At 36.7% G+C, this 12,013-nt stretch overlaps 1 protein-coding gene and 1 long non-coding RNA gene across 2 annotated transcripts in view; one reads left to right on the forward strand and one right to left on the reverse strand.

The window, feature by feature from the left end:
- LOC141361501 (interferon-induced protein 44-like) overlaps positions 1–12,013 on the forward strand; it is a 141,998-nt gene that overhangs the window by 129,277 nt on the left and 708 nt on the right. The window contains exons 4-5 of the mRNA XM_073862962.1: positions 10,173–10,313; positions 10,427–10,598. Of these exons, the coding sequence (XP_073719063.1) occupies positions 10,173–10,313; positions 10,427–10,598 (313 nt within the window). The remainder of the gene's footprint in view (positions 1–10,172; positions 10,314–10,426; positions 10,599–12,013) is intronic.
- Positions 4,027–5,077, reverse strand: LOC141361508 (uncharacterized). The gene is made up of 3 exons (XR_012367619.1): positions 4,908–5,077; positions 4,276–4,356; positions 4,027–4,143 (listed from the first exon to the last, which is right to left on the reverse strand). It is a non-coding gene; the product is annotated as an uncharacterized lncRNA (long non-coding RNA).

Raw genomic sequence — 12,013 nt, forward strand, 5'->3', positions numbered from 1 at the left:
ATTGAAGAGAGCCTTGTTAGGAGAAGCCTTACATGTATGTGCGTTTTCATGCCAACAATGTTAATAAAATTATCAAATGCATTCAGTGGCACTCATAATTTCTCTTATTTTTACCGGAAAAAATGTGGCTAGTGGAAATGCTGATTGGCTGGTAACTTTAGAAAGTTGGCTGGTGATCAAAAAAGTTAATTTAGAACCCTAGTAGTAGTGACCGCTCTTGAAAGGAGACTGGTTGCTGTCTAGGAGGTTATTTTGTGTGAAGGAGGAGAGCTGGTCTAAAACCACACGCTCAAGAGTGTTGGCAATGAAGGCAAGGAGAGATACTTAACACTGTAGTTTTCTAACATTGCAGGATTAATTGTTGGTTTTTTTTTAGCAGTGGTGTTATCCGGGCATCTTTAAAAGCTGTGGGGAATGTACCAGTGGAAAGAGATAAGTTGGTAATGTGGTGAGAGCAGGGAAAACCAATAGAGTAATGGCCTGAAGGAGATGGTTGGGTATGGTATCTAGCGGGCAGGTAGTCAGGTGGTTAGAAACAAAGATTGTGGAAACATCTGGATCCGCTAGAAGAGAGCAGCACAGAGGACGGACTGCTGATAGTGTTAGTTTTCTTCACAAAGAAAGAAGCAAAAACCTTAGCCATTAAGTCAGATGAAGGTGGGGGGCGGTTAAAGGTTTAAGTTATATTTAAAAATATAACTTTTTAAAGTTATATATATTTTCGCCTTTTTGCCTTTATTTAAACAGTGATAAAGGAGAGGAAAGTACAGGGAGGAGAGAGGGTATGGGACCGGCAAATGACCACAAGCCGTGAATCGAACTAGGGTTGCCGAAAGTGCGAAAGCACCACATGTCGGAGCGTTTCCCACTACACCATCGGCTCCTACAGTAAAACTAATCTTGCATTTAGTGATGACGGTGGTAATGATGATTCTCTCAGACCAATTAGTTATCTATAGTGCTTTCACATCACGTTTAATCATCAGCTCAGCTTGCTTCCAACCTCAACTGAGGTTGTACTAAAAAATAATTGTTTACTACTTACTGTACCCAGTGAAAGCCCCCAAAAGTGAGCTGAAAAGCTTCATCCTGGTTGTCCACCGATTTCCATCCCCAAATCTAGGTGGGGTGTGTGGTTCAAAGTAGTCAAGGATGTATTTTGTTTGAACAAAACGGAATACACTGTGCTGCCAACAAAATTTCAATGAGACAAGTAATATCAAATGTCAGTATTCTCTTCCACCATCTTCTTAATTGCTAACAATTGTGAATTTAGTTTTGTTAGGTTTAGTATAATGCCACTTTTATACTCAAAAACATCTATAGAGGATGCATTACATATGTAATACCTTATTCAAATTGAAATTAATAACCATTTTAGAGGGCTCACACCCAGGCCTCTGTTCGGGCTATCTCAGAGTTGTTTATGATCAAAGTTACACAACTCCAATTTAAGTTATTTTTTGGTGCAATACATTTTCCGTGTTTTAGCAAGAAAAGGGTATGTGTCTAAAAACACATATTGAGTAGGAGCTACATGGCATAGGCTACATCGTTTACATCTCTGGTTCATCATAATCTCAAAAAATAATGTATTCCATAAATACAGTATGTAATCATGTCAGTGCAATTTAGACAAGTCCAATGGTTCCATAGACTCATAAATCATGGGGTTAGACACCAAGATTTTTTGGCTAGCTCAAATAGTAAAGAAGTTAGGATATTTTAAGGGCTTCCTGCCTTTCTTGGACGCCATCTTGAAAATTGCACCTTTCTAGTGGTCAAACGTTGGTAAACTTTTAGTATGTTATTAGGAACACCTAATACTACAAAAACAGCTGAGAAACCTTTTGTTAGAATTTTTTTAGGGTTAGGGTTTTTTTCTATATGCAGCCGCCTAATAGAGGTTGTGAGAAATTAGGTGAACGGTATGACCCAGGAGTAAGCTGTATTACACATGTGCTCACAGCAATCGCAGAAGAAACAAACTGAGCTTTAAACTCATCAGATAACATAATTTAATTGAAAATGAATAGAAAAGTTGGATCTGTCTGACGAAATATTAAGTAAACATAAGTAAATCATACATAATTTAAAAACAATTTCATTGAGAATGTCAGAATAACTAATGTTTAAAAATGTGCTCATTTTGACTCAATTTGTCAGCATATATCTGCAGTAGAGAACAGGAGAACACATGACTTTTACCAAATGTAATGTAATGCAATTCTTTCCATTTCACATTTGTGTTGTCCCAAATGTTCAACATTTTGAAAAATGTTTACATACAAAACTTACTTATGACTACCTTACCAAATGTAATTTCTTGCCATTTCACTTACAGTTCGTGTTGTCCTAAATGTTTCACACTTTGACAATTTTTGTATAAAAAACATTCTGATAAATCTGACATATTTACTGCGTTTACCTTTCACCCTTAAACCGTAGAGGCTGATCCATAGAGCAGTCACTCTCTAAAGACACACAGCTGGGCTCCGGCGAGTCTGATGTGTCTTGCTTGACTGCACTGTAACAGAGAAAACGGCACATTTAAATTGTAGCATTCATCTTTTTTTATTGTGAGAAAATACCCATGCATATCTTTTGAAATATGAGCATCTCCTTATCACATAAGTCGTTTTATACACTTTAAATTAAAGTAAACGCAGAGTTTTCCTGCATATAGAAGGCAATGAAGGCAGTAAAAATTATTTTTTTGTCAAGAGTGGAGAACTTGGCTATTTTTTAACTGTAAATAAACACACTAGCTGTTATATGTTGTACTTAATTAATTTAAAGTTTTACAAAATAAAAAGTGAATAATTATTTTTTATTAATTTCATTATTAATTTCATTATTAACACAAAAAAATCAGTGGTGTAGTGCAGGGTATAGTATACCCACTTCTTTATTTGATGGCATGGGGTATACCCACTTCTCCAGGCACCTCTACTGTACACCAGTGCTAAAAATAATGTTGCTTGTAAAGTAACTTTGTGCATAAAATTTGTGCATCTAGGTGGCACCACTTCCACATTATTTTGAGTAAAACCCTGCAAATGTAAAAAAAATTTACTCACTTAAAGGACAAAAGAATTTTCGGGTGTTTATTGTATCACCTCCCACCTCTACAATGGCTGTATAGGTGCACATGAACAATCCTTCCTAAAATGGGAGGTGATACAATAAACACTCGAAAATTCTCGGGCCAGCAACATATGTCCAAATTTCAGTCAAAACTATTCTATTTTATCATAAACAATCTGAAAACAGGACTGTAAAATACCAAACTTGTCATTTATGTTTACATTTGTATTGTTTACATCTGTAAAATACAGATGCTGATCCATAGAGCATTCACTCCTCATCGACACAAAGCTGGGCTCAAGTGAACTTGATCTTTGCAGCAGGACTGAATTGTAACAGAGAAAACTTTCCCCTATGAATCAGTTTGCATTGATTATGATGAGAACACAAGATTTATGGGGGGCAAACTTATGACCAAATGTAATTTCTTGCAATTTCACTTAAAGTTCAAGTTGTCCTAAATGTTTTATTTTGACTTTGTATAAAAACATTCTTATAAATAAGGACTGATATTAGCTCATATTTACTGTTTACCTTTCACCCTTAAACCGTAGAGGCTGATCCATAGAGCAGTCACTCTTTAAAGACACACAGCTGGGCTCCGGCAAGTCTGATTGCAGGACTGAACTGTAACAGAGGAAACATAAAGAAATATGAGCATATCATATCAAATATAATGTAATTTTATACACTTTCAGTTAACTGTAAATTAACACGTTAGCTGCTATATTTGTATTAATTAATATCAACACACAGTTTTATAAATAAAGTGAACAATTGTCATTTTCATTATTTTCATTATTAAACATAAACACTAAAATTAATGTCTCTTGTGAAGTGTGTGGTTGAGCCACAGTACACATGAAGTAAGGGGACAAAAAGTCTCATTCACAAAACATAGTGCTACTTCTACTAGAAAATATTTAACAAACATTGTACCTTTTGGCAGTGTTTTCATATTTAAAACGTAGAGGCTGGTCCATAGAGCAGTTACTTTTCATAGACACACAGCTGGACTTTGATGAGTCTGATCGCTTATGTCTCTCTTGTCTCTTCCTATAAACATCAAACCAAGATAAAGGCTCATGACATCTCAAGTGCTCTCTATCACTAATGTCAGCTGTTTGATCTCATGCACAAACCACACGTGGCAATGCTTCAGCAACGTTTAATATTTCATGGGTGTACCTGCACTTTTGACAACCATCATCGCCGGATGTTTTGTGCATAATTATACTGCACTGGTGGAGACTAATCTCTTCCCTGGGTCTGAATGGAAAGACATAAGCACAAAAAAAACAGAGTCAAAATAATTACAATATTACCTCGTTATTTGGTAATTTTAAAGTTGTACGTTGACACACCCTGCTGAAAAAAACAGCATACCAGCAAGACCAGCATGTTGTGTTTTGGTACTGGTTTGCTAATGAACACCAGCTAAACCAGCATCAAACCAGCATCAGCACCAGCTAAACCAGCAACAAACCAGCATTAGTACCAGCTAAACCAGCATTAGCACCAGCATCCCATGCTGGTCATACCAGCATATGTTGTGTTTTGGTGCTGGTATGCTGTGACCACCAGCAGCTAAGCATAGACCAGCATAATTCCCATGCTGGTCCATGCTGGTTTGATGCTGTTTTTTTCAGCAGGGCATCCATCCCGTTATACAAAGAAAATAATTAACAGTAGCTAATGACGTAAGTTACTTAAATTCAAGCCTATTCAAACTGTAAACAGCACAGATGTATTATCTGATTTTGTAAACATTAATTATCTAAAAAGCAGATTTCATGTTTTCTTTAAACTTTAATTCTCACCCTTTCTGCTGCGTTCACAACGTCGTGTAGGCCGTTATTTCACAAAATGTCAACTGTGCTTCATGCACTGATGCTGATGCTCAAGCGTCTCTCGAAACAAGATGGCGCCCAAAGCAGGTGCGTTCCATTCTATTGTAGTCTTTAGTTTTATTATAATTTAATTAATATTGACTGATAAAAACTTTCTACAACTCATGTTACATTTGATACAGAAAGAGAGAGACTTAGCTTTAAAAATGTTTGTTGCGCTTCTGTTTGGCCTGTGATACTGTCGCAGTTGGGTCCGTAGACTATAGGCTTGTTCAACATCATGCGGCGCTGCAAGAATAGACAGCCGAATGACGTCAAAGTATCGCGAGAGCGAGACGAAATATGGTTTCTTGAATCATTCTCGCGGTACTTTGACGTCATCGGGCTGTCGGTACTTGCGGCGCCGCATGAAGTTGAACAAGCCTATGATAGTTTCCGTTGGTTCAGTCCAAAATGGCGACAGCAGCTCCATCTAGCGCTTGTTATCAAAACTGCAACGGAGTTTCGCCTTGGTACGTCTATACTCTGCTTCTGAGCTGCTGCATTTCTCAAGTAACGTTAACGATAGCTCGTTGATATTCACCCATTCGCAATAAATATTTCTAACGTTATTATGAATATTTTTCTATTGCTTTGCGAATTTGTTCGCAACGGATTTAATACGCGGCATCGGACACAACGTGCAAGGTTTGGGTGCGTAAAGAATTTGTAGAATAACGAATACGAAAATTACGGACTGCAGTTAAATACTTAAACAACGAAGTTAAGTTTGAGCACTTTACATAAAGTGCGCTATGTAAACACCAAATATACCTGATCAGATGTCATTTTACACGACAGAGATTATGGCAATTATTGTAAGGTAACAGGTGGAGGAAGTAAAACCAGATATACAGAGATCTAATGTTAGAAATACTACAAAGTTTATTTAGACTACGGAAGCTTAAGATGTGAGATTCTGCTGGGTACCTGCTTATGTAAATATTAAAGGAATTTGGAAATGATAAAGCAGACCAAATAGCAAAGAAATCCACCAGTATAAATGACATTATAACTATTCCATTTGGTAAATGAGTAGCTATAGCAATAATTAAAAAAGAAATGATGAAGAAATGGCACATATGGGACATGGATAAAAGTGGAAGGAAATATTATAGTAGGCTAACTTATACAGAAATGTATTAATGCACAGGGTGTGAATGGATGGAATAAGTCTGTTTTAACCATACAGGATTAAATAAAACATTGTTTTTATTAGGTAAAAGTAAATCATATGAATGTATAGAATGTAAAATTACAGAAAATGCTGAACATATACTGTTGCATTGCCGGACATATAAGGAAGAGAGGATTTTATTAAAGCAAAAGAAGACAGGAAGAAAATTTCATCTTGAATGTGCTTTGGAAACAACAGGAGAAGGGGGTTAAGGATGCTGTTGTGGAATATCTAAAGAATATAGGAATGTATGATAGGTTTAAGTTATTTATTAATTGTTTATTATTTGTATCCTCTTTTTTTCTTTTTTAATATAATAATATCAAGTAGATCAGGGCTATTTAAATCTTACCCTGGAGGGCTGGAGCACTACAGAGTTTAATCAACCCTAATCAAACTTACCCACGTGTGATTGTCTAGTGATCATGAAGACCTTGATTAGCTTGCTCAGGTGTGTTTGATCAGGGTTGGAGCTAAACTCTGCAGTGCTCTGGGGCCTGTTTCAGAAAGGTGGTTAAGTAAAAACTCTGGGTATGTTAACCCTGAAATGAGGGAAACCCTGAGTTGTCTATCTCAGAGTAAGACGAATCAGGGGCGGTTTCCCCTACAGGGATTAGACTTGTCCTAGACTAAAATGTATGTAAGAGCTGTCCAAACTGAAAACAACTTGCACTGACATATCTTGAAATACATCAGTGCCCTTTGTTTTGTTTCAAAATGCAAACAAATAATGTTTTTAGTAAGGCATGTTTGTTAAAACTAGTTATATTTCCTAATTAAACTAAGGCCTAACCCTGGTTTAAGCTAATCCCTGTCCAGGAAACCGCCCCTCAGAGTTCAAGTTTTAACTTGAGGTCCTCCAGGGTAAGATTTGAATAGCCTTGAAGTAGATCTTTCCATGCTGCGTTCTCCGATACAGTAGGTGGCGGTGTGCACTTGATAAGTCACCTGATAAAATACTCTTGAGAAGAATGCGCCTGCCCTGAACGGAAGTGAAATGACCTGGAAGTAGACAGTACTTCTACTTTTGCCATGTACTTTTGCAACGTGAAATATCATCTTGTAAATGGATATAATGCTGCGTTCCAGGCAGGTTTTTGAGCCCGTAAATCACGCCTTCAAAACCATAGTTTTGGTTAATACTAGTAATACTAGACTAGTACGAGTTCACGGGTGAGAGGTCACGGGTTTGACGGCTGTTCCAGTGCACTTTCGCGGGTAGAAGAAGGTTGGAAAAATACTAGTTAACGCGGCATTAGTTACTGTTAGCGTAATCATTGCAAAACAAATGTGTAACATTGTCTATAAAAACCCAGAAAGTCGTGTATTTTTGATTTATTGTTTTCTAGATAAAATCGTTCAACATAATGTAAAGAACATTCGGTCAAAAATAACATTGATATCTTTAATATTGACATAGTAAGATTATGTCAGATGTTGAAATCAGTAAGTGAAATCAAACGTTATTGCTTTTAATCCCTTTATTAGAGATTACGAGACTTTAACCTCGATTTCACAGACAGTGTCACAAATTGTGATCTGAGTACTAACCCACTTTAGATTGTAAATGGTATTCTAAATGGTCTGTACATTTATTGCAGGTGATTGATAGATATATTTTAAGAATGACAACAATGGCATGGGATCATCACAATCAAGTCCAGAGATAAGAACAGAACCCGCAACATCACAGCTAGTACTTCGAAGGCGTTTTGGTAAGAGAGTAATAAAATACATTGTGCATATTAAAATGTATGCACATTCTCAGAAAAATACATACAAATGTGTTTTCATATTTAATCTTCCTAGAATTTGAAACCCCATGGAGGAAAACGGAGTGGGGGTAAGTTAATTAAATTACATCTAAACCATAATGTTAAATGATAATGAGAAACTGAGGCTTTCCGAAGCGTTTGAGCCTTTCTTCAAACTGTGCTGAAAATGGTTCGTTATTCAAAGCTTTTAACACAGTGCACACATTAGCATCTGTTGATCAGACATGTTTTCTACACCATATTTAAAGGTCACGTTCTTCCTGATCCCATTTTTTCAAACCATAGTTAGTGTGTAATGTTGCTATAATAGCATAAATAATACATAAGTAAAATGATAAAGCTCACAGTTTACTGCCAGGAGATATATTTTCTTTAACAGAATTCGTCTTTCAAAGCCTACAGCGAACGGCCGGTTTGGACTACAGTCCTCATCTTTCTGCTTTAATGACGTCACTAGAACAGTTTTTTGACACAGCTCCCCCCACAGGAATACGTCAGTCACCAGCTAAGCTAACGACAAGCTAAGCTGCTATCGAATCACAATACACTAAACAAACTACACAATCAGAACTCGATATGTAATCTAAAGGAGGGACTTCCCAGAACAAGGAACACATCAGACAGTTTTGAGGACAGTGAAAGCAGCGGTATACAGATAAGTAAATTGTGTGAAAAATACAGCGTTTTTTGAACACATGTTAAATTGCGCACTGTAAACACAATCATAGCTTCAAAAACACAGAAAAAATGGGACCTTTAATCAATTGCGTAGTAGACGATATGCCATTGGCAAGGTCAGAAATTTTAAACTGAGTAGACCTTGAGATGAAGAGTTTGGTTTCAAAAACGCGATAAACGCCATTTAGAAAAAAATTAGTTACTGCCAATATCAGTTTTATACCAGGTCAGTAATTTAAAAGTAAATTCTTTTAAATTCTAAAATCCAATATCCGCCTTGTTATTAAGTCATCTTTTCTCCCTTTTCCCACAAAACGCAATAAACGCCAGTCCTCCTTTTCTACAGAACGCAATATATCTGCTCCACAAATTACAGCGCACCATTCCATGCATTGTAAACAAACAATGACGGCCTGTTGAGTATACAGAATCCTAGTTTTTCTCATTTACTTTGTACTTTGTGATCAACAAACAAACAAAAACAAGAGGCAATTGGGAGCCGATCGCTTGTTCTCTCGACAGCATCAAGATTCTCTCATGCTAACATATTGACCCCATGGGGATCTTAAAAAAACTTCTCATTATTTTGGTATTTCGAGATCATTTTGTGCGTATATGTCCTTTCAAGTGCAGAGAGATTCCTTGTTTGCATGCTTTTTCAAATGCATTTGTGTTGTTCTGCTGACCGGCCTCAAAGTTTTATGCATCAGGTGGGGTCACGAAGTGCCAATTATTTCCAACCAGGTGTCTCGATCTCCCGATACTGCATGACGTTCAAAGCTTCAAACATCATCATTCAGGTGATATTGTGATTTTGCTACAAGCATCGGTACAGTGTGTGATACAAATAGTGCTTTGAAAACTGTGTCTGTGCATCGGAGCCCCTGTATCTACCGTCCCATTACTAATGTTAACTACTGCATTTTTATGCTTTGAAATACATGCTGACCCATTCAGTTAAAAAATCATCTAAATACAAGTTTCAATAATTGTGCCTGGAATGCGACACATCGTTTTACAATTAGAGACAGGACTATCAATATTTGAGAAAGCATTCAACACATCAGTTATGTTGGTAGTTCTGTATTACAGAGATATCTTGTGTTTCTTTTGTGTCACAGGCAGAAAGCAGCATTAATAAATCGTTTAGAAGAGTTTACTGTGTGTCATCCAGATGTACAGTGCATTAAGATCCTGCTAGTAGGACAAGTCGGAGCAGGAAAGTCCAGCTTTATTAACTCTGTTAATAGTGCATTGCAGGGACGGATCACTTCGTCAGCCCTAGTTGATTCATCTCCTGCCTGTGGCAGTCGAAGTTTCACACGAACAGTAGGTGTAATTTGTCTACACATCTGTTATAATACTAATGCTGCACTCATATGACAGTGAAGAGTATTGTGAAAAGATAAAAGCAGTTGCTGAGATGTTTTGTCAGAGCATTTATTTTAAACAAAAAAGTGCATTATGTCCAGGTTTATCTGTAAGCATGTTTGCCTTTTATGTGGTGTTTTCTTGGAGGTATTTAAATGATGTTCTTAGTTTTATTTTTGTTTGTTTGTTTTATAGTTTAGAACACACAGAGTCCGAACTGCAAACCGTTATTTGAATTTTAGCTTTTGTGATATAATGGGTTTAGAATCTGAAGCAGGACCACAACCAGAAGAAATCATCAATGCCATATTCGGCCATGTGAAGGAGGGCTATAAAGTATGAAACCATCACATCAATTGTGAAATTGTAACATTGCGACATAAAATTTGTGTGTGCAATACATTTGATATTTTTTGATGTGTGATGTATGTTTTTCCAACTTACTGTAGTTCAACCGAGAAAATCCAGTCACTTTGGACAGTGAATATTTTGAAAGGAACCCTGATATCTGTGACCAGGTTTTCTGTGTGGTCTACATTATTTCAGCAGAGCTGATCCATTTCATGCATGAGCGACTTATTGAGAACTTAAGGATAATCCGCAGAACAATCAGTGATAGGGGTAAGCCAATGCTCGTAATCATTTAAGGATTTTATATATATATATATATATATATATATATATATATATATATCAACTTGACTTAAATTGCTTATCTTTACTTACAGATGTGTAAAAACCACAAAACACTATTGAATGCATAATACTTACTTTGTAATACTTCATAGATAACCTTTGTGTTTATTGAAACTTCACTCCTGTATTGATATTTGTGTAGTGGGGTCCAATCCATTGCTTTAGAGCAGGGGTCCCTAACCTTTTTTACACCGTGGACCGGTTTCAGCTTTGAAAAAAAATTGCGGACCAGGGGGGTGGTTGGGTGTTGGTTGCTGACTTGCTGTTCAAAGTGCTGAAAATCCTCCTTCGCGAAATGTATAACGTTATAAACTGAGGTAAAGATCAAAGAAGCATGCGTTGGGAAAGTTAATAACAGCTTTATTTAAGTAGACGTGTAAAACCATATTTTGGCGAATTACTTTCATTGTTTCACGTGTTTGCCTGCCCATTTAGTCTTCATAATTAACAGTAAACAAACTTGACTTGCAGCTCGGACCTCAGGTAGGGCTTGAGCCCCAAGTTCAAGTAACAGAACAGAAGAAAAAAATGAGCATTGAAGGAGAAGATGAGAAGGAGGAGGGATGCCAGAAGAATTACGGCTATGCGCAGAGGCACGGATACTCCCATTTACCACATGCTTTTAATAATGATTGAAACATGACTGGTTCCTTTCAAATCTATACTTTAAAAGTGTATTTGTTAAAATATTTTTGCAGTAAGAGAGTTTATTTTTAGCATATTTTGTAGTTGTTTCTAAAAGCCTGCAATTACTTTTCAGTCATTTGCGATGTCACAAATTTGAACATCACGCATTGACATGATTTGCGAGGTAAATTTGCATATAATTCATGAAGTAGCCTATGCTCAAACTCTAATGACAGTTATGTGATCCCGATGCGCTGGTAGAGAGAAATAGAGAGCGACACGGTGGTTGGGGACCTCTGCTTTAAGTAGTGGGAGAATGTGAATTGTCAGTAATAAGATCGTACCATCACGCAGAATACTGTTGATTTTCTTTTGTTGTATTTAATTAATGACGCATATGAAAACATAACATATTGATGCAGAAAATTGTCCGTCCTGCTACTTATCTCCTCTCTCCATACAAACAATTCAGTCAACAGGAAATAATAAAGGAAACAGAAGTGATCACCAGTGCACACGTGACCAAAAATCAACAATAATAAAGTAATACTACTACAACCTGTACTGTAAATAAACTGGTTTGTTATCACTTTAAGTCGACTTTATGATAGAGACCGTAAGGTTACCCCTTGGTGTTCACTGACTTCTGTTCAATGAAGAGTTTACTTTTGAAGGATTATTTATGATGTTTGTATGCCGAAAAAGATATTGAA

This window comes from Misgurnus anguillicaudatus, chromosome 24, assembly GCF_027580225.2.
Source record: "Misgurnus anguillicaudatus chromosome 24, ASM2758022v2, whole genome shotgun sequence".
NCBI lineage: Eukaryota > Metazoa > Chordata > Actinopteri > Cypriniformes > Cobitidae > Misgurnus > Misgurnus anguillicaudatus.